The sequence below is a fragment of the Melitaea cinxia genome, chromosome 1 (assembly GCF_905220565.1).
Source record: "Melitaea cinxia chromosome 1, ilMelCinx1.1, whole genome shotgun sequence".
Classification (NCBI taxonomy): domain Eukaryota; kingdom Metazoa; phylum Arthropoda; class Insecta; order Lepidoptera; family Nymphalidae; genus Melitaea; species Melitaea cinxia.
In genome coordinates, this window is record NC_059394.1 from 14,642,660 (window position 1) to 14,666,292 (window position 23,633).

General features: G+C 34.6%; 2 protein-coding genes and 1 long non-coding RNA gene across 4 annotated transcripts; 2 read left to right on the plus strand and 1 right to left on the minus strand.

The window, feature by feature from the left end:
- Positions 1-776: 776 nt before the first annotated feature.
- Positions 777-13,373, minus strand: LOC123670037 (sorting nexin-17). The gene is made up of 8 exons (XM_045603535.1): positions 13,314-13,373; positions 12,971-13,160; positions 12,529-12,883; positions 11,717-11,879; positions 4,297-4,518; positions 2,781-2,933; positions 2,118-2,264; positions 777-917 (listed from the first exon to the last, which is right to left on the minus strand). Exons 1-8 carry the CDS (start codon positions 13,371-13,373, stop codon positions 777-779), a joined length of 1,431 nt encoding a protein of 476 aa, XP_045459491.1.
- LOC123670040 lies at positions 2,132-3,003 on the plus strand. 2 transcript variants are annotated; one of them, XR_006745859.1, is made up of 2 exons: positions 2,132-2,159; positions 2,823-3,003. It is a non-coding gene; the product is annotated as an uncharacterized LOC123670040 (long non-coding RNA). The 2 variants fall into 2 exon arrangements; XR_006745858.1 differs by lacking the exon at positions 2,132-2,159 and adding an exon at positions 2,233-2,280.
- A 4,797-nt stretch (positions 13,374-18,170) lies between the features above and the next one.
- LOC123670047 (proteasomal ATPase-associated factor 1) lies at positions 18,171-21,401 on the plus strand. Its single transcript, XM_045603558.1, has 6 exons — positions 18,171-18,242; positions 18,339-18,655; positions 19,038-19,254; positions 19,603-19,735; positions 20,112-20,276; positions 20,632-21,401. The coding sequence occupies exons 1-6, from the start codon at positions 18,187-18,189 to the stop codon at positions 20,926-20,928; spliced, it is 1,185 nt and encodes a 394-aa protein (XP_045459514.1). The 5' UTR covers positions 18,171-18,186; the 3' UTR covers positions 20,929-21,401.
- The last annotated feature ends 2,232 nt before the right edge of the window (positions 21,402-23,633 follow it).

Below are 23,633 nucleotides of genomic sequence, written 5' to 3' on the forward strand. Positions count from 1 at the left end.
TAAAAGGTTATTTTACTACTGATACCTATTGCAGTTTACACTTAGCAAAATTAATTTAATATATTTTACACACTAACAAAATCATTTTTACTTGAGCTTCTTTAAAAATAATGGTAATTATCAAATAAAAATTCTTAAATTCGTATAATTTATTTTTGTGTTACCCACACATTAGGAAATTCTAAACAATCGTCGCTTAGACCGAATATAAAATCATCATATCAAAAATTTCGATCTAGCGGTTACATCATTCCATAGCTTAATTGGTTAAAGCACCGACACGGTAAGTCGGAGATGCAGGTTCGATCCCCGCTGAAATGGTCGATTTTTGATATGATATTAAAAATTGTTTAAAATTCTTAAATACTATTTATCCTGTATTTTAAATAATGACAATTAAAATTGATTTAAATTAATGATATAAAACAATATTATAAGCACATAATTATGTACATATATCAAAATAGAAATATTTCCAATATTTTTTATTAGAACTTAAATACCTACTGCACTTATATTTTATTCAAACTTAAATAAATGAAATAATTACCATCATATATAATGGACATAATATGGCAAGTATATGGACTGATTGTGTAAGAATAAAATAATTGCTAATGTAAATAATATCATAGCCATAACTTATATGTAATTTCTTATTTTTAAGTAGAAAATCTTTACAAATATCTGTACAAATTCGAGTAAAATGGGACATCCATAAATTCTATACAATATTGGCAACGGAGCCTAAAGAAATTTCGTCTTTGGATATTAATTCACAGTTCTTCGTCTCCTATCGCTTCAAAGGCATTGTTTTCGACACAATCTTTGCCGGTCTTGAAAGCGACTGATGCAAACTTTTCAGTTAGTCTTTGAACCGAAAATATTTCTCTTGAACTGCCTGATGAATCGCCATTCTAGATAAAAAAGGATAAAATTTTCTGTATTAATTTTGTTTTTTCATCGTGATTTATAATCAACAAAGAAATGGTATGAACTTACTTTAAAACTGACGAGTAACAGTTTTTTACGAGTTTGCAAGACAGAGCAAATGACAATGTTGTCCCCGATAAGTTTTTATATCTAGATCGACGACGTCGCGATCAATTATGCGTGTCATGACCAAATGAGATGTGTAGTACTTACCGCGGAGCTCAGTGTGTCGCCTAAAGGGGGAGGGCGTATACTGAGGGATGTGCGTGGAGCCGTCGTGCCGCAGGTAGGCGAGGCTGGCGCGCTTGGAGTGCGGCGACGTGGGCCCTCCGTGACACGAGGGGCGTGTCGTACTCACCGCGGAGCTGAGCGTGTCGCTAGAGGAGGAGGGCGTGATGAGGTGCGTGGAGCCGTCGCGCCGCAGGTAGGCGAGCCTGGCGCGCTTGCAGTGTGGCGACGTGGGCCCTCCGTGACACGAGGGGCGTGTCGTACTCACCGCGGAGCTGAGCGTGTCGCTAGAGAAGGAGGGCGTGATGAGGTGCGTTGAGCCGTCGCGCCGCAGGTAGGCGAGCCTGGCGCGCTTGCAGTGAAGCGACGTGGGCCCTCCGTGACACGAGGGGCGTGTCGTACTCACCGCGGAGCTGAGCGTGTCGCTAGAGGAGGAGGGCGTGATGAGGTGCGTGGAGCCGTCGCGCCGCAAGTAGGCGAGCCTGGCGCGCTTGCAGTGAAGCGACGTGGGCCCTCCGTGACACGAGGGGCGTGTCGTACTCACCGCGGAGCTGAGCGTGTCGCTAGAGGAGGAGGGCGTGATGAGGTGCGTGGAGCCGTCGCGCCGCAGGTAGGCGAGGCTGGCGCGTTTGCAGTGCGGCGACGTGGGCCCTCCGTGACACGAGGGGCGTGTCGTACTCACCGCGGAGCTGTGCGTGTCGCTAGAGGAGGAGGGCGTGATGAGGTGCGTGGAGCCGTCGCGCCGCAGGTAGGCGAGCCTGGCGCGCTTGCAGTGCGGTTACGTGGGCCCTCCGTGACACGAGGGGCGTGTCGTACTCACCGCGGAGCTGAGCGTGTCGCTAGAGGAGGAGGGCGTGATGAGGTGCGTGGAGCCGTCGCGCCGCAGGTAGGCGAGGCTGGCGCTTGCAGTGCGGCGACGTGGGCCCTCCATGACACGAGGGGCGTGTCGTACTCACCGCGGAGCTGAGCGTGTCGCTAGAGGAGGAGGGCGTGATGAGGTGCGTGGAGCCGTCGCGCCGCAGGTAGGCGAGGCTGGCGCGTTTGCAGCGCGGCGATGTCGGGCCTTCGCCGTTCTTTTGACGCATCAGCTCGTCTACTATCGACTGCAAGGTTTATAATGTTCATAAGTATTTAGATATGTTAATTTTTAATTAACCTACCTAGGTATGCAGTGCCAATGTTCTAACAAGATTAAGAATATTTAGAGCATCTTATTATTAATTTATAAGATTATCCACCACCAGTTATTTATACTGATTCATAAATAAATATACCTATAAGCTAACATATTTACTAGACCTTGCACCATATGTAAACCTCTATATTTTCTTTTATAATCACACTTAAAAACCCTCCTTTAGACTTATTAATTTTTCACAAACCCTTCTTAAACCAAGGAACTTTTGTCAATGTTTAATATACTTGTATAGTATGTAACTACATAAAAATATATAGTAATCAGTTCAGAAGTTAAACAGTTTATCGATAACAAACACAATATTTAATTTAAAACAAATAAGTGAATTTTAAAATAATTTTAATATAATTAACCAACTTCAATTATAATCCAAGTCAATAATTATGTACATTGTCATGTACATTGACACAATGAATCATACCTGCAGGCAGACACTAATAAATATTGCATGTTCCGTCCGCAGAGTCACCCACACCAAGGTATCTTTGCTAATGAGATATTCAAAGGACAGCTCAAAGTTTTTGCTCGGCGCATCGAGTAAGGAATCATCGCCGTTCGTCTGTGACCGATCTACCTGTAATACAAATATACAACAATGTTCAAGGTCGTAATTCATTTCTATAAAATATACATTTTTGAAATTACTGGTTTGACTATTTCGTATTCTTTCATTAAGATAGAGACTTTATCACTCAGTAATAACGTAGTATCCTTCTGGAGAAAGAGTTTTTAAAATCTATCAAATATTTTATGAATGATATTTTATAAGCACATTAATGTAACATGAATGTTATTTAAATAACATCATTCTGTTAATTTCAGCTTTACGTGTCGAATATCAGATTACCTAATTCTATATTTTGAAATATATCGATAAGATTTGCAAAATCCGGTCACGCAAACCTTCTAACCTCGATTTTGTTTAATATTTACCAAAGATCTTTAAATTGATATTTAACATATAAATATTTATTAGTCATATATAAGAGTAAAATATTTTGATTCGTGTCACAAATTTCAATGCGAGCGGTCACAAGCAACAGCAAATTATTACATGTTATTTATTTATTCAATCACAAAATAAAATTACATTTTCTTTCTTGATTGAATTGCAATTTTAAGCTCTGTTTCTAAAGTTAAATAACATACTATTAGAAGATAATGTTTTATTTTAATCCTCAATGTATTTATAAGTATAAAGATGTGACATCATCGTAAACATGTATTGGTGCCGAAGTTACTACTGTTCAATACCAAAATTTAGTAGGTTTTCCTTAAAAATTTACGGCCGTGTGTCATGTTTTTCAGCGCTCTGAACAAACTAAGATTTACACAAAAATTCAAAACAAATACTTTTCTCATGAACTTTAACAAATTAATCAGTTGTACTAACCACTTCTAAATCATCAAGCAGCAACTGCCATATCTCATAGACATCAAAATCACTTTCGAATCGTCTTTTTACAAATTCAAATTATCGATTCGATTTGATTCAGCCTGTATCATCCCATCGCTGGGCATAGGTCTCCATCCATGTAAAAGGGCTGAAGCTTAATCTAACACGTTGCTCTACGGGTTGGCGGATATATTCCCTACTATGAGTAATGGTCGCTATCAGGTGTCTATGATAACAACCGGGACCGAGAGCTTAACGAGCTCTCCGAGGCACGGTGGGGAGACCCACAAGGACAGACAACCAGACCAGAAAGAAATATCTGTACAAATACAAATGTCCACCCCGAGCGCAAAACGAATCAGCAATCGCCGGTGTGTGATCGCACATACTATGCACGCACCACTTCACCAGAGGGATGTCATTAAAATTATATTCGTGTTTGTTAAATTAGGTTTAGTAAATGCGCAGCTACCACTGATCCGGAATGTAATCTGCAGAGAAGAATCTGCAAGAAACTTTGCAGTTACTCTTTTATACGTACATTATGTAAAGTGGTGATACGCCAGCACCTCATCCTCGTGACCTTGTACTTCTGCTCGTTGTTGGGGTGAGCGACGCTCGTCAACGTGAGCTCCTTGGACGCTAACGAGACGCGCACACGGATCACAGAGGTTACTGCCTCTCCGATGTTAACAGCATCCGTTAACGCTTCCCCCGCTGGAATGCTACTGTAGTGCCTCAAGGTACGAGCTAGCTCTATATACTAAAACAGAGAAAAAATCGGAAATTTAAATACAAACATATATAATTACAATTGGTAAATTTTATTTCATTTCGTACGATTTATTTTTGTATTACCCACACATTACATACATTTTGATATGATATTAAAAATAGTTTCAAATTTTTTTATTTAATTTGTCTTATTTCCAGCTACCGAACTGCTAATTGGATGTATTGTCCATAAAAAATGGACACACTATAAATATATTATAACTACAAATACACTATAAATATATAATTATACTATTTGGAAAGAGACGGCTACCGAACTGCTAATTGGATGTATTGCCCATAAAAAATGGACACTATAAATATATTATTTATTCTATTTGCAAAGAGAGATCACAAGACTAATTGCATCCCAAACTATTTGATAGGATGAACTGATATTGGCAGAGAAAGGAACTTCCGCTATTCAAATATATCTTTTCTTAGGTAAGCGGCTTTAACTATTGCATAGGCGGTGCTCCCGGGCGCTAGGTCAAGCCTTGCAAGCTTGCCGGGCACAAAGTATTAATATTATAAATGTTGAAAACTAGAATCAATCGATAAATATCGTTGATATTTGCAATTTAAAACGCATCGATAATCGCCATTTATTTCCGAGTGGCGTTTTATAATAATTTTCGACCCACAAATTTAAAACGCACCTCTTTTATTTGTCTTCTTCAACAGGGCGCTAATAATGGCACCGAGGCTATATAGGCTGGAGCCACGCCTGTTTCTTAGAATATAAGTATAGTAGAATAATATTATTTCGGATCGGGGAAACACGTACGCTTTTAAGTACACAGTACACATTGCCGCTTTCACATTCCGCAATAGGTACTATTGATATTTTAATAATTTTTTTTATTGTAAATAATTTTATATAATAGAGAGTTTATAAGGTTGGTTCATGAAGCGATAAACTTTAAAGAAAATAAACAAACTTCAACAAGACTTTGTTCAACTCCTAATTTTATATTTTAATCTTGTTATCTGTCGTTCTGACGTTCTTAAAGGTTACAAAAAACATACTATTATTTAATCGACATTTATACAATTCTAATTCTAATATTCAATTTAATTACAAATAAATAAAATTGGTGTCTGTTTTTTATATTAAAATAACCGCTTATTATTAAATGCATATGGATGTATACACGGTACATATACCAAATTAACATTATTTTTATAATTTTTGTCTGTATCTGCGTCTCTCTGTCTATTTGATCCGGCTAACCTCTGAAACGGTTGCACCAAATTTGCCGGAACTTTCACTAGCAGATAGCTGATATAGTAAGGAGTAGCTTAGGCTACTTTTATTTTACAAATTTATTTATTTTATAACTCTGTTAACTGAATAATAACCTTTTTGTTAAATTCCACGCGGACAAAGTCGCGGAAACAGCTAGTATATAAATAAAAATGGATCGCTAAATGTGTTACTAAGCGCAAAACACAAGAACAGCTGGACCTATTCAGGCATTTTTTTAAAGATATCTACTGTTGTTTAAACTGCACACGTTTATGAGTTTGCAAGACATGACTACGTGTGTTGAGTTATCCAATAGGTAGGGGAACACCGGGCAAGACGGGGTGGTGGGCAAGACGGGGCATCAGGCTTTTCAGGTGATTTAAATTGATCAATCTCATTTGCTCTGCCATCTCGCTACTGGCCGCCACGACAGCTCTTAGTCACACGAGTGACGACGTGTGCGGTGACACGACACGAGTCACACTAACACAGCGGCTATTCATTTGTTTTAGTTATCGTCGAAAAGTAGATTTCGTTTGTTCGTTTTAAAATTTCTTATATGTACGTTTCGTAGGGCATGAAACTTGTATTTGGTGAATTTTAAGCGGCACCTCGGTTAATCCTATCTACAGTACATTGCAGTAACGGGTAATAACTTGTTATGAAACATTATTCAATTTTTTTTTGTTTGAATATTAATTTTGAAACGAATCAACGGGCAAGATGGGGTATCTGATACCCCATATTTATATTGTTTTAGGATGGTTTATATTTAAAAAAAAGTCATATATGTTTAAAAAAGAAACTCAGGAAGAGGAAAACTATCAAGGGAAGCACTGAATAAGGCGATAGAAGTTGTTTTAAAGCGAGAAATGGGATATATGTTGGCTGCAAAATTTTTCTTAGTCCCACAAACTACATTGGAATGAAAGGTAAAAAAGGCTAAAAAAGAATGTAAAGGTACCTTTGGGTACCAGTATTTTCGCAAAAAGAAGAAGAGGATGAGCTTGATGGATTATTTACTAGACATAGAGATCGTTTTTTTTTTAACTGTAGATACTGTGGCAGCACCTCTTACAACAACATCAACGAGCACTGCAGTTGTTGTTACAGATCCTGCTACTTCAACAATTGTGACAACTAGTGCAACTGAAATTAACACATATTTAAATTTGAGTCCTTCCCCTAGATTTTTTTATTGGCCTAATTTAGTGCATTAGCCAGCCCAAAGCAACTATTGTCTCTTCAAGTGACCAAGAAGACATTAAAAGTGACGAAAAAACGCGGTAAAACTACTATCATAACCTCTTCACCCTATAAACAGAAGTTGTTAAGAGTTAAGTTAGAAGAATTTATTTAAAAAAAATGTGACAGAAAAGTTAAAAAAGCAAAACAAGGAAATCAGACAGAGAAAAGAGGAGCGAAAACAGAAAAAGGAAAAGAAACAAACCCTATTTCAAGACTAAAGCCACAAAGAAATATAATCCAAAGAAACGTATTAGACAGTCGTTTTCTGAAAAGAGTGATGTTGAAACCGAAAACTCCATGCCTACATTCTACAGGGTTATATTTCGACTCCAAGAAAGGTTGGATTGCTTATTCTTCTTGTGGTAAATGGTTACATTATGGCTGCGCAGGAGTGGATGATAATGATGCCGAAGCAACATTCATTTGCGAGTTCTGCACTCCTGAATAGTCGAGAGAATGGTTATACCCCATCTTGCCCATTAGGCCCACCCCATCTTACCCGACCTATCGGGCATGATGGGGTGATATGTCATATTTTACATTTTGTTATATTATTAACAACTCTATGGTGCTGTGTTCCTGATTTAAATTTAATATGTAAGATTGATAACTACAAGCCTGATTAAGAATAAATATGGTTATGAAACCATGAACCCCTACGATTTCTGGAGCTTTAAATCTTAACTACCCCATCTTGCCCGGTGTTCCCCTATCTCGAATTTAATGATTTTGACTTGCAATGATTTCCCATGTTTTCGAACAGAGTTACTTATGTAAAAATAACGACAATAATTGTTTGCTAGCAAACGAAAAAAACCCGACTTCAATTAAATCGACAAGAAATACAACGTAAGTAGACGAAAAAAATTAACAAATGCACTAGTCGCCACTACAATTTTCGAAGATTCCCCACGATTTCTGTGGGATACCATCATCAGATCCTGGTTATCTTATCATGGTACCATCCTTGGGATATCTTTCCAAGAAAAAAGAATCATCAAAATCGGCTCATAAACGACGAAGTTATGCGCGAACACACCCACATATATATAGGTATATGTACGGTCGATTCAATAAACCTCCTCCATTTCTGAAGTCGGTTAAAAAGTCTAATTTTCCACAAATTGTGTATTGAAATTACTCGACAAAATATTTCATGATTACGTGACTAATTTATCATGTTTTTTCCAATAGTGTTACATTAATCATAATATGGCAGTTTTATGATGTCAACTGAATCATCAGTTAAATGATGAGCCGAATGTAGTTTTTAGCGACACGTTATTGTACCTACACTGTTTGTATTTATGTTAATACCTCGTTTAATTAAAAAAAATCCATCCCATGAAAACGGTATTAACTTTTGCAAATGTAATTTGCGAGTAGGTAGTGTTGTCGCGAATGCGAATATCCGTAACAACCTTACTCGCATATAATATTTGTTTTTTTTTTTTACTTTTTAAGTAAAAATTACAGCGGTGTAATCACTTCAGCCTAATACAGTCCACTGCCGGACGTAGGCCTTCACAAGTGCGCGCTAAAAATTGAACTAATGTGTCTTACCCAGTTACCACGCTGGGCAGGCGGGTTGGTGACCGCTGGGCTAACTTTGTTGGTCCGAAGACGATGCTGCCCGTCTTCGGCCTGTGTATTTCAAAGCCAGCAGTTTAATGATTATCCCGCCATCAGTTGGCTTTTTAAGTTCCAGGGTGGTAGTGGAACTGTGTTATCCCTTAGTCGTCTCTTACGACACCCACGGGAAGAGAGGGGGTGGCTATATTCTTAATGCCGTAACCACACAGCACAGCATAGTGAGTGAAAGGATTACAGACCGATCTCATTTCTGAGCCACGTCTATAAGCTCTTTTCGAGGGTTGTTACGAATCGACTCGCCAGAAGACTCGACGAATTTAAACCACCGGAGCAGGCTGGGTTTCGAAATGGCCACAGCAGCGTAGATCACATCCATACTGTTCGGCAGATTATTCAAAAGACAAGAATATAATCAGCCGTTGTGTATGCATTTGTGGACTACGAGAAAGCCTTCGACTCTGTCGAGAACTGGGCTGCACTGGACTCGCTTCAGAGATGTCATGTCGACTGGCGATATATCGAGGTACTGAGATGTATGTACGACGCGGCGACGATGACTGTTCATATCTAAGATCCATTTTTCTCCGCCGTGGGGTAAGACAGGGAGATGTAATATCTTTCTGTCTCGTTTGTTTGGTGTCCTTTAAGACCTTAGATTGGGGGGAACGAGGCATCAACGATAACGGCGAATACATCACTCACCTTCGTTTCGCCGACGATATCGTCATCTTTGCGGGGAGATGTTGGATGAGCTAGGCTAAATGCTGGCCGGCCTAAGAGATTCTTCCCGATGAGTCGGTCTTGGTATGAACTTGGACAAAACGAAAGTCATGTTTAACAGCCAAGTTATACAGAGATCAGTATCGGTCGATGGTACCCTTGGCCATACCATCCAACTAGGCCGCAACAACTTCGAGAAGGAAGTCGATAAAAGGATTTGGTTGGGCTGGGCGGCGTTTGGCAGGCTTCGTCGAGTCTTCACTTCGAAAATTCTACAATGCTTGAAAACAAAAGTTTTCGAGCAATGCGTCCTGCCTGTGTCAACATACGGAGCCGCGACGTGGACACTGGCGAAGGGACTGGTCCACAAGTTTAAAATCGCTCAACGTGCAATAGAACGGGCTATGCTTGGGGTTTCTCTCAAAGATAGGATTAGAAATGAGACTATCCGCGAGAGAACAAAAGTAACCGACATAGCCCATACAATTAGCAAGTTCGAGTTGCTGTGCGCTGGTCATCTGTGTCGCAGGACCGATAGCCATTGGAGCAGACGTGTCCCTGAGTGGAGATCGCGTCTTGGCAAACGCAGAGTGGGACGTCCTTCGGCCCGCTGGACCGACGATCTACGTAAGATTGCCGGTGTAGGCTGGATGAGGATTGCGGAAAACCGGGATGTCTGGCGCGAACTTGGGGAGGCCGTTTTCCAGCAGTAGACTACAATATGCTGAACTGACTGACCAACTCTTTAATTAAATTATTCCACGCCTGGCTGGCTATCTATTAAAGTTTAAAATTAAGAGAAATAACACGATATCAGAATGAATGTTAGGAACAATTTGTGTACATTAAAATATTGTTATCGAGTGTAACATTAAAGTTAATAATAAAAGTGTTTTAAACTAAAGTAATTGTTTCGTATACTTTGAAATATGTAACAAATAGTTGTTAAATGTACCAGCTAACGAACTTTCCACGGAGATACAGCTAGCTGACATTAATTTCCATTCATAGTAGCTTATAAACTATCACCAGGTAAATTTTTAGTTGATAGGAAATCTTTGAAAATGTTTTTTTTTCATGTTCAAACAGCCAGCTGACGGATTATCTACCATGTTATTTATGGTCCGCTGACTTTATTTTTACTTCAAGATATTAGGTAAACTATAATCCGATAAATTTTAAAGTGAGAGGAAATGGCTAAAAAAACATTCCTTCATGCGTGGGAGGCTGCCACTGCCTGCCCCACCCTCCCATCATAATATAAATCCCTAATGCCTTTTACGAATTTTCGATTTGGAGGAAATTGGTCATGAAACTCTGTCGCTGGCTCCCGAACCATCCAGACGGTTTCAGTCTGTAATGGTGTCGATGCCGCCATAATAGAGGGTAGTTTTTAGCCACTTTCAAAAAAAGGACGAAGTTCTCAATTTGACTGTGCTTTTTATGTTTGTTATCTCATTACTTTATACTCGGTTTATCGATTTGGTGATTCCTTTTAAAATTTTAAAACGAGTTAAAAACAATCTTGACTATTTGATATATTGATATTACAGCAGGGTCATTATTACAAAAAAACTTTAAAAGGTATACCCAACAAAACAAAATGTATGAACTCGTAGTTGACTCATCTCACATTAAATAGCATTGATAATGAATGCAATAAATACGATAACAAACTAATAAACTGATTAGCTGGTCACAGAACTGAAACATCTAATAGATATAATGTTACCATTATTCCTATTTATACTACAGTAACTGGTACTCTCGACATAGTTTATGTGGAAACTATTCCACAGGAATAGTCAATTTTTTCAGGATAAAAATAACAGTGTTGGATATATTGATTATAAGCCATTTATGTGCTAAATTACATTCAGACTCATTTGGAGGTTATGACGAGATTTAATCTCAAACATGCAGAATCATTCAAGCTTTAGAATTCTTAGCTGAAGACAATATACAGAATATTGAAATTATTAGAAAGACCCATTTTACAAAATTAATTTTTTTTATCTGTCACTTGGACATTATTAGCTTAAGTTTTCTTTGTTTTATCATTTTAATAGAATGGAATAAATCTGTACTACATTTTATAAAATTTTAAAATAAAAATTCATTTTGATAGGTACATTCTCATACACATAAATGTTCCGTCTATATCACATATATAATTAAGTGAGTTTAAAAGTGGCCTAAAAGTAACATACTTATTTATTCAAATTCTTGCACAGCAATACAAAAAAAAAAAAGTCACAACAGTAAATAAGGTAACATAGGTACCCCTATCACTAAAAGCAATCTCTTCCAGGCAACATTTGGAACACAACATTATAATATAAAAAAAAATAATTAAATATTGGATTGAATATCTTACCTCTCTTTTTTGCTTTTGAGCTTCAAACGATGAGAGTATCTCTTTAGTTTGCTGATCAGCTATTATCCAACCCAAATCTAACTCCTCAATTAATTGTAAATAAAGAAGGTCTAAAGAGACCCTATCTATCATTAAGTCCATATCATAACATGGATCCCAGTAGCTGTAAATGACAAGTTGAATTAAGAATATATCATTAGTAAAAAAAAAAAAGTAATGTGACATCCTGTCCACAAGTCCACAGGTAAATCACTTACTTAAAAGAATGTCCCAACAACAGTTTCATTTCATGTAAGATTTATTCTACATAATTATGTATTTTTCTCTTCTTCTTTCTTTTTTTTCTAATATGTATAGTTTTGTTCAGTTAAGGTAAAGCACCAATGTCAGCAATTTAAGTAGGTATTTTAATCAATACAAAAAAAAAACAAGAATTCAATCACTCACACTTAGAACAATTTTTAATTTCTGTTGCATTTAGAAAAAAAAAAATATATATTTAAGTCTAAGTAAATATATTTAAGTTTATGTAAGTTTAAGTTTAAGATATTTGTTTACAAGTGTCATTTGTGAGTGTTTGGCAAATTTATTTAATATATAAAAAAATCCTATTGACATTAATCTATATATATGTAAAATTTTGCCAAGATATGTAACTTTGTCCAACTTAAAATATTGGCTATATTTTATTTCAATATATGTAATTATAAATTCACGAAAAAATTGCCATACAAAGTTTGTTAGCTAGTTATTTCCTATAATACATAGATAAACATGGAGAATATGCAGAGCACATATAAATTATCACTAACCTTTTCCTCAAAACAATTTTATCATCTGGCCTTACATACTTCTGTGATATGTATGGAGATTCATAATCTTCTAGTTTTTTCAAACAAGGTTGGCCATCTTTAGCACAGCTCCAGTTAAACAGGTATAAAGAGAAATATTTTGTTAAGTCTTTTGATAAATTCACATAATTACAAGCAATATCTAAAACAGTACTAGAAGAATCCACAGATGACACTGATAGTGGTATTCTATAGCCATTCATTAGTGAAATTTCTATATCTACTACATGAACTCGAACAGAGTGAGTTTCTTGTTGAGCCGAAAAAAGGAATGTGATTAAAATGCCCGAATTTGCAAACACAGGATTTTGTCCAACTAAAAAAAAAAATGGCAATTTTTATTGAAAATAATTCAAAAAAGTTGATAAGAATAATTTGAAAATGGATATTTATTATAGATTACCCAATTGTATATATTTTTCTAATAAGATACGCCTCTCCTCCAACTGAGAGCTAGTTAAGAATAATTTCTTTGACGGGAATGCTGGAAGCTTAGAATGCGGGTACTGAGCCTGCAATTGCTCGTGAAGGCTGAGCAATTGTTTATACCGCGCGGTACAATGAAAAAACCCATCAATATAGATGTTAAAGCCCTTAAACAACAAAAAACATAATTAATATATAAATGATTTGCGCAAAATATACTGCTTTTAAGTTAAAATTACTATAATTATTTAGTAATAACTATACGTTTAATTTTTATGATATACACAACATTTAAATATTTTGTAAAATATAAAACTAACCGTATAAGCAATCCCATTATCGTCGCGAAATTGTTGCAAATCAGGAATAGAAAAATGCATTTTCGTTGTATAATGAATTATAAACTATCATAACTCTTAAAACAGAAATTATTTGTTTTAATTTACTCTTAATTATCAAGACCTTGTAGACAAAAGCAAAACAGAAATTCGCCCACTTTAGTCTGTCACTAATTAGACATCATCAAACGTCAAAGTCAAGAGTGTGTCAAAGTTAAAACAGACAATAAAGAATATAGATATAAAGTTATAATTTAAAGGCTGATTCTGTGTATTTTTAGAGGTTCATATTTTTAGGACTTGGGTTATGGACTTATGGGTATTTTTTTGAAGTAAAACTTCTTTAGGCACGCTTGACTTGGGCAGTTACGAAAAGTATGATTGGATAAGGCGAACGGAGGTTGAGAGGGAAGTATGAGTTAGTAAACGCTATCTTACTGTAGGAGCTAAACAAGTTTTACCTGTAATCTGTAAACCTGATTGTTGGCATGGCGATATAGGCCGTGGTGGCATTGCCACGCTATATAATGGAATATATGTTACAGTACTACTATACGAAAATTAAGTTGTCACGATTTTAAAGAAACTAGTGGTCGAAATTCGACCATAATTAAAAATTTTAAGAAAAAAACCAAAAAATAATGAAAATAAAAATCTATTTTTTTTAATTTTTCAAAAACTATGCGTGTGTGTCAAATACATGGTAGTGTGTTGTTTTTTTATCGATTTAATATATATTTATGCATAATCAAAAAAAAAATAAGCATTCTGTACTTTTTTAACCGACTTCAAAAAAAGGAGGAGGTTACTGAATTCGACCGTGTATATATATATATATATATATATATATATATATATATATATATATATATATATATATATATATTATGTATGTTCGGGGATAACTCCGTCGTTTATGAACCGATTTTGATGATTTTTTTTCGTTAGAAAGGAAATAAGGAAGTTTGGTACCATGATAAGGAAACCAGGATCTGATGATGGGATGATAGGATGGGATTGAGAGAAGCTCTCGAAAAGCCGTTTAACTTTTTACTGGGTGTACCGATTTTGATGATTTTTAATTCGAAAGCCGATGTTTATTATGTGGTCACATTTTAATTTCATCGAGATCTGATTACAACTTTTGGAGTAATCTTTGATAATGCGTATTTACTCGACAATTTTTTGTCTACCTACGTTGTATTACTTGTCAATATAATTGAAGGCGGTTTTTCTTCGTTTGCCTGCAAACACAATTAACTCTATATAAACAATAAGTGTGCGAAATTTCATACTTCTCAATCGCAATTTCCATATAAAGGTACCCCTTTTTCATAGTTTTTGCTTCACGTATAGATATTTAAAGAGATAGAATACATAGATTTTTGAATTAAAATTTTTTGTATATAAAAAAAAAAAAACGTTTTGTTAAATGCTTCACATCAGCTGCCAGCCGTTATGTGATGGCTCATATCTCTTTTGTACTTATTTTCTAATGTCTGATTTCAAATCTTTTTGTTGAATAGTAGTTAATTAATAATAAGTCAAGGTCTCTCCAAAAGAAAATATAATAAAAATCAGTAAAACTAATAATGACAACAATAACAGGGACAAAACAATAGAGCTTAAAATAGTTTACAGCTGTATAATAATCATGGTCTAATTGCACAGGTCGGGAAACTGCAATGGTGGGGGTACGTTGGCTTAATGGTTAAAACCGCCAGAGGCATGAGTGGCATGACGATCGCTTAGAGCATTCTTTCTTTTTTTCTATCAAATGTTACGCATTTATGTTTGTAAATTAAAGCTTAGTTCATACCCTTCAAAATAATATAAGCGTTTTTGTTCTAAGTGTAAAAACTAATGAGTTATGAGCAAAAAACTACGTCTTAGGTAACGCGCGCTTATTACATTGCTTATTGATAAGGGCACTGACACGGCATCTCCTGCGTAATATGTTACGCGGAAGATGCCGTGTCAGTGCCGTGCGCGCGTTGCGGTAGACTGAGTCACTCACTTCACTTCATTTCAGTCTATAGCAGTCCACTGTTGCACATAGACCTCCACAAGTTCGCGCCCAAAAATGGCGTGAACTCATGTGTGCTGCCCATAGTCACCACGCTGGGCAGGTAAGTTAGTGACCGCAGGGCTGGCTTTGTCACACCGAAGACGCTGCTACCCGTCTTCGGCCTGTGTATTTCAGAGCCAGCAGTTGGATGGTTATCCCACCATCGGTCGGCATTTTAAGTTCTAAGGTCGTAGTGGAACTATGTTATCCTTTAGTCACCTCATACGACACCCACGGGAAGAGAGGGAGCTGAGTGCTAGGGTTGAATTCAAACCCGCGGGAGACTACCTGAGCTCGCGCTCGGTGGGGTCCGGTCTAACAGAGGTTAATAGTATATAGGGTGTGGCGTAAATAGTGGTCCACCGTTAAGGATTCGATAAACCAGATAATTTACTATAACATATTACAATTTTATCCATTTTTACCCAAAGGTTCCAGAAATATTTTTATTTTTTATTTTTTTACGATATTTGTACCCCTTGTTACAAATTTGGTTGTAGTTTTAATAAATACCATTATTTTTTCATTTTGATTACTGGTAATTACTGCTGAATACTAGAGCTAACGTTAAATAACATGTTTTTAATGTAAATTTAAAGCTTTTGAAGAAAAAAATTGGTTTTACTCTACTTTTAACCCAAATTGTTAACATATCATGCTAATTCAAGAGCGATTTTTGTAAAAAAAATGTACTAAGCTGTCAGTGCCCATTCATTTAAAAATATGCCTACCAAATACCAATTTCAAAATGGTATCACAATAGCAGATCCTTTTGTTTAACAGAAAGATATCCAATTTTAATTGAAGAAAAGAAGATTTTCATTAAAATACATTTTAAAATTTAGTTGCGTTAATACTTATGATTTTTGTAAAAAAAGTAACTAAACTGTCAGTGCCTATTCATTTTAAAATATTCCTACTAAACACAGATTTTAAAACGATTTGCCACCCCATTAATAAAAAAAATTATTGCAATTTTAATTGAAAAAGACTTAAAATAAAAAAAAAATTACTACTGTTAGAGAGTGATCTTGGCCTAACTTGTAAATTAGAACGAGGCATTAAAAAAAAGAGCGAGAGCGAGTTTGCTCGACGACTTAAACGGTCGTTTATTCGACGTTGCAGAGCATGTATAGCTGCGAGTGAGGGGAATTTCGAGCATTTGGTGTAATTTTTACAGTGTTTGTAATCATGTCAAAGAATAATAATAAACGATTACAGTATGACTTGTTTTTTTTTTTTTTAAAGAGCGAGAGCGAGTTTGCTCGACGACTTAGACGGTCGTTTGTTCGACGTTGCAGAGCATGTATAGCTGCGAATGGTGGCCATTTCGAGCATTTGGTGTAATTTTTACAGTGTTTGTAATCATGTCAAAGAATAATAATAAACGATGACAGTATGACTTGTTTTTTTTTAATGCCTTGTTCTAATTTACAAGTTAGGCCAAGATCACTCTCTAACAGTAGTAATTTATTTTTTATTTTAAGTCTTTTTCAATTAAAATTGCAATAATTTTTTTTTATTAATGGGGTGGCAAATCGTTTTAAAATCTGTGTTTAGTAGGAATATTTTAAAATGAATAGGCACTGACAGTTTAGTTACTTTTTTTACAAAAATCATAAGTATTAACGCAACTAAATTTTAAAATGTATTTTAATGAAAATCTTCTTTTCTTCAATTAAAATTGGATATCTTTCTGTTAAACAAAAGGATCTGCTATTGTGATACCATTTTGAAATTGGTATTTGGTAGGCATATTTTTAAATGAATGGGCACTGACAGCTTAGTACATTTTTTTTACAAAAATCGCTCTTGAATTAGCATGATATGTTAACAATTTGGGTTAAAAGTAGAGTAAAACCAATTTTTTTCTTCAAAAGCTTTAAATTTACATTAAAAACATGTTATTTAACGTTAGCTCTAGTATTCAGCAGTAATTACCAGTAATCAAAATGAAAAAATAATGGTATTTATTAAAACTACAACCAAATTTGTAACAAGGGGTACAAATATCGTAAAAAAATAAAAAATAAAAATATTTCTGGAACCTTTGGGTAAAAATGGATAAAATTGTAATATGTTATAGTAAATTATCTGGTTTATCGAATCCTTAACGGTGGACCACTATTTACGCCACACCCTGTATATATCCAAGAATACTTCATAAAACTGTGCGCGTGTTGATAAAATTACTTACCCGAAAATATTTTTAATGTAGTTACGATTGTTGCAGCCGCAGATGCCAAAAAAAAGCAATTGACTTATAATACTTTATTAATTTAAATTACAATTAAACATATATTTAAAAAGAGATGATTCCCTACTGATGTTAACTAACAGAATGATTAAATAAAATGAAGTTGAAGAAAGGTTAAAAAAATTGGGTTCGCTAATGAATTAAAAAATCCAACGACAAATCGTTATTTAAAAAAACTTAATGTATATTTTTTCTTATCGGAATAAATTTTGGGGAAAAAATATATTTTAGAAACAGGTATCCCTGTGTCATCATAATTAAGATAAATCATTGAATTCATTGAACATAGATAATCATTGAATTCAAAAGTCCTAAGTGGTCCTAAGCGATATTTTTCGATTTTCAAGTGATATCGAAGTAGATTATTTAAATACTATAATTAATTGTTAAATTAAAATGTTATAGATCATAATTTACTGACTGCAAACTTAAATATTTAAGGTAAATTTGATAGGTAGTTTGAAAAAAACTTAAATTATTAGTAATATATTTTTTGAAATAATTTTATAACTTGTAAAAAGCAATAAATAATGTCTGCTCAAAAACCAGTTATACATATACAAAGTAATTGGAATAAAGTTTTACTGTAAGTATATTGTATTTTTTTGTATTTCTTGAGAATATAGGTATGTTGTGTTAATTATTTTTTTAAATGTTTTTATTAAATAAAATGTATACGCAGGTTTCCACATCAAGAAGTCTGGATATGTGCAAAATATTTAAATCAAAGAGGTATCCATGAGATGATAAAAACATCAGTAAATAAAAACGAAAGGACTTTACAAATCTCTATATCCCCTACTTATCAAATGATTTCTTTGAGCGGATTAGGTTTAGTACTCAAACATAATGCCTCTGGTCTAATAGTAGCTTTTGTTCCTGAAACAAAGGCACATAAAGTTCACAATAGAGCAGTGCTATCTGTTGCTGCAGCTAAAAGTGCATTAGTGGTGTCTTCTTGTGAGGCACATAAATTATTTGTTTGGGACAGCAGAACAAGTAAGATTTTAAATTAATAATCTGGTTTTAAAAAACTATTTAAATTAACTAAAAAGTCTCCCACTCCACTTCAGCCTATCGCAGTCCACTACTGGACATAGGCCTCCACGAGTTCGCGCCAAAATTGGTCTGAACTCGTCTGTTTTGCCCATAGCCACCACGCTGGACAGACGCAGGACTGGCGGTTGGTGATCGCAGAGCTGGCTTTGTTGCACCTAAGGCGTTGCTGCCCATCTTCGGTCTGAGTATTTCAAAGCTAGCAGTTGAATGGTTATCCCGCCATCAGTTGGCTTTTTAAGTTCCAAGGTGGTAGTGGAACTGTGTTATCCCTTCCTTCACAAAAAGTCTATTAGGATAATAATAAAAATAAACATATTTCTAGATGAGCAGCTTTTAGATCTGAGAGGTCACGGAGGCCCCATATACAAATGCAGGTTCTTCCCCTCTGGTATAGTTGTATTATCTGCGGGATCTGACGGATCCTGCAAAATCTTTTGTGCAAAATCTGGAATAAACCCAGTCACACTTAAAGGACATACAATGTCTGTAGCAGATACATGCATTGTTGATAGAGGGAGGAATGTCATATCGGTTAGCAAGTAAGAATTAGCATTTTTTACCCTACATTGTAATTGTTAATTTTCATATATTTAGTATTTACCTACCCTAATTGTAGGTACCTTTACATTTTACTCTAATTTATAAAAATATTAGAAATATGTGAAATTTGTAAAACATTCTGATAGATATATAAATAAAAAGATTATTAATTAATTTTGTGCTGGTGATGAACTTTTCTTTTTTTAAGAGTGTAGTAAAAATAGTAGTTGTGTTGGTGATTAAGAAGAGTTAACTATTGTTATATAGTAAAACTAACTATAATTTTAGTATTGACTGCATTCGAGAGTGTAGTAACATTTCATTTCATTAAAAATGTTAATTTGCAGAGATGGTTCAGCAAAGTTGTGGGATGTCGGTGAATCCAAGTGTCTAGGCAATGTTCTTCAAGCACAGGGACCGATTAATTGTTGTGCTCTAGCTGAAACTAGCGACGAAATTACAGTTGAAAATGAAAGAGAGGTAACTGATGCTTTCCATTCCCTTTTTTTAATTCATAAGTTTTTCAAGAAACCATTGCAGAATTACATTGACCATTTATAAAGTGTAGGTAGGCAGTAATTCAATTAAATACTCATTATTAGGGATAACTCAAAAATTACTAGTCAGATCTCGATCAAATTAAAATGACAAGCACTGGCTTGGTATAATTTTGTTTATCATTATCATATTTTCTGAGAGATTTCAATCGGAGGAATATTTGTCTCAAACACTTTTTTTTTAAATAATATTTTCATTATATTCAATAAAAATATACTAATGTAAAATGTTTTATTGAGAAGGATTTTTATTATTTATAACTTTTAGTGAAAAATAAACTTTTGTTTATTTTTTACAGGTAGCTACTGGTAATAAACTTCTAGTAGTTGGTTGTGAAAATGGCCTCGTAATATGTGCTCATGTTGCAAAAAGGGCAGAAGTATTTAGAAAGCAACTTAGTTCTGCCTGCAACGCATGTGTCATCATAGATCAAACTATTATTGTAGGGGGCAGTGATGGGAAGGTAATGTAAAATATTTATTTCTCTGTTTAACTAATTAAAATACCTATATGAAATTTCGTAATAATGTAAAAAAGCAATGAGATATTTATTAAATTATCATCCAAAAGTAAGAGGTTTTTAACAATGTCTTTATGTCGTTTTCGAGTCACCGAAGGTACACCTTGAGAATTACAAAACACAACCAATATTTTTACACATTAGATTACTTGTTGGGATTGGTAATTGAAATCACGACTGTCGACATGAATGGAACTTTGTAATCACAACATTGTTGTGGTGGTCTATTGTAATATAAGACATAAACATATATAATTATATTTATACAGAAATTTTAAATTCGCAAAAATGATTTCAGATAACTCTACTCAACTTGAAAGATGGATCTGTAACAAGAGAAATTTATGAGTCAGAGAGTTCAATCCTCAGTATTGCAGCGTTACCTAATCAGCTGTTTATTGTTGGAAGACAAGATGGCAATTGCGCCGTTCTCTCTTTACAAGAAGCTTGGTATTCTACCAGAGTTCAACTTACAGGTCCAGACTATGACGGCATAAGGGACATAGCTTTTAATGAAAAATGGATTTTTACTGCTTGTCGAGATTCATACATTAGGAAATATGATTTCAATCAAATTAATGTCCATTTCAAATGACATAAAGTAATAAAAAGTTAGGATTAAAGTATGTGATATGTAAATGTAAACCTTTTAGATGATTGGGAACTTTAGTTGTAAATATGGATCATAAAAAAGTGAAAATAAATCATATATGTAAAAGCAGCATAAATTTATGTCACGATAAAATCATAACTTACGTATTTCTTAATTATTAGTGACGTGTGTTTTTAAAGTAAACACTAAGCTAGAGGCTAGAAATATTTTTTTTAAAAACAGTTAATAAATCAAGCTTACCTTGGGTTTTACATAATAAGTCCTATATCTACTAACTCCACTTGTAAGTTTTTTGGTTACTTTTTGCCAAATGATGGAATCAGAATCAACATAATATTTTAATTTCATCCATATATAAATACTGTCTTGTTTGTCAAATTGTCTCTTGATGTCTGTATTAAAAAAAATTTTGTTAAAATTTTAACGCGTCGTTTTAATTAAATTGACGATTTTAATTTGTTCTTCATTCAACTTTTTCCTATAATCATCCTATGGCCCAAATGCTGATCTGTAGTGACTATTACAATTTTAGGAATTTATTCCTTGATTCCTATTTCATTTTCCTATTATCTTACCTGACCATCAAAACTAGTACCTACATTAGTTTTGCACAGTATTTAGTGCAGTAACTAGCAAACATCTTGCTCAAAACCTGTGATACAGCTTCCAAGTATTGTGGTTCTCTATGTCGGTAAGGTAACAGTTTCGCTGTGTGACAGTGAGGTGGGCTCGGCGACACGCATATAATACTCCTGGTGTTCAGGCATCCGTAGCAGGACCGGACCGTGAGTTTAGGGCACCCTGGGCTATTACTACTTAGGGGCTCACCTAATTTGACCCCGATTGAGATGAATGTGTAATGGCAGCCGAACATTTAAACTGTCGGTTCGAAGTATGTGCTAACACCTAAACATAGACTTGGATTAAATGAATTAGATGGGTTTGATTAATTGTTGGATTTGCATAGCTGTAATCCATACGATCTGTTTAATTTTATAAAATTATGGATCCTTTCGCATTATCGCCTGTTTTTTACTTTGACTTGACTTATCTTGAATCCACGGAGCCCTGGGGCTGCTATGGTAGATCCGGCCCTGATCCATAGATTACAATAACCGCAAACCTTTTTCGAATAAAAAAGTAACAGTTTTTTTTTTGAAGTAAAACTTCTGTCGTTGTGATTTGAAACTGGGTAAACCGAAAAATGCGTCACGATAAATGTATAGGAGAGAATGATATATCATTCTCTATAGAAATATATCTCTTCTATAGAATGCATTAGGACCTAATCAAAACACGACCTTTTTCACTTTTTCAGCATACCTTTTTTCTTTAAGAAAATGATATAACTACACGTCTTTTCCAACCAATCCGTCCACAATTCCAAATTATGCATTACGTTTTCTAAGCCTCTGCACCATTTCTGAACTTCAATGCTTTTCGTATTATATCCTATATAATATAACAATATAAACAACCCTATGCAAAAATCTTATAAAACATGGACAAATGCAGACCAAATTCTTATAATCCCGAGTTATCAAATCTATGAGAATTTGATCTGCATTTATTCATGTTTTATAAGGTTTTATGAGATTTTTTTTCCGTAGGAATGGTTAAATAAAATTAAAAATTTTAAAAACCCCCACTATATTATTTGTTAGTTTTAGGATTAATTTTTTGTGTCGGGGGTTTTTAACATTTTATAATTTTACTTTTATTTTGTCCTTTTTAAAGTAGGTATAAATATTTTGAAGGTTTATAGTGATAAGTTAGTTGAGTTAATAAGTTACTTAGGTACTAGGTAGATATCATATTAGTTTTAATTTTTAACGAATTTCGAATCTATAGGACGTATGGAAGGTAGTCGATCCCCTCATCAACTATTAAAAAGCTGAGGATCTTGAAACGGCTGATCAGGTCATTATTATCTTACCATATACTTTCAATATCATTGAACTAGCACGGTACCAAATTTCGAATCGATAGTACATAAGAAAGCTAGTCAGATCTCCTAATCAACTAGAAAAGAGCCGATTATCTTCAAACGGCTGAACAGATTTTCATGAGATATGGCTAAGAACACTCGGGGTAAACTTATCTATTACACAAAAAAAAAAAAAAACTAAACGAAAATCGGTTCATCCGTTTGGAAGCTACGATACCACAGACAGATATACAGACACGTTAAACTTATAACACCCCTCTTTTTGCGTCGGGGGTTAAAAAAAGGAAAATTAATTTTACTCTTAACTCCTCAATATCTTACATATTAGTTTTTGTTTTGGATTGACTTTAAAAGATTGCTAATTGGAGTTTACTTATTGTGTCAGTTACACGTTAGATGTTTTAAATGTCGCGCAATAGGTACATAACATAAATACTAAACTATTTGTGTTATTTACATAGCGCTTTTTGATGAAATAAAATTTCGTATTTGAATCTACGGTTAAAGTTTGAAGGCAACACCGACGCATTTAAAATCGAATTAAAACTTTCAATACAACTTGATGAACGAACCTGCTATGAAATCGGTACACCTGCATAATAATTGAGACGAATTTTTTGATTCTTTGTAATGTTTTAAGTTTGTGAAAACTTCTTCAGATAAAATCATTTCTGAAAACACGAGATATTTAAATTATATATATGATATTTACTAAAATTAAAAATAATTCAAAAATTCG

Coding starts and splice junctions, on each gene's coding strand:
- LOC123670037 (XM_045603535.1), bottom strand. CDS start 13,373: ATGCATTTTTCTATTCCTGATTTGCAACAATTTCGCGACGATAATGGG. Junction 2,934..4,296: donor GTATCACCACTTTACATAAT/GTACGTATAAAA, acceptor TTTGTATTACAG/GTAGATCGGTCACAGACGAA. Junction 918..2,117: donor GCGACACGCTCAGCTCCGCG/GTGAGTACGACA, acceptor TTTTTTATCTAG/AATGGCGATTCATCAGGCAG.
- LOC123670047 (XM_045603558.1), top strand. CDS start 18,187: ATGTCTGCTCAAAAACCAGTTATACATATACAAAGTAATTGGAATAAA. Junction 18,656..19,037: donor TGTTTGGGACAGCAGAACAA/GTAAGATTTTAA, acceptor ACATATTTCTAG/ATGAGCAGCTTTTAGATCTG. Junction 19,736..20,111: donor CAGTTGAAAATGAAAGAGAG/GTAACTGATGCT, acceptor TATTTTTTACAG/GTAGCTACTGGTAATAAACT.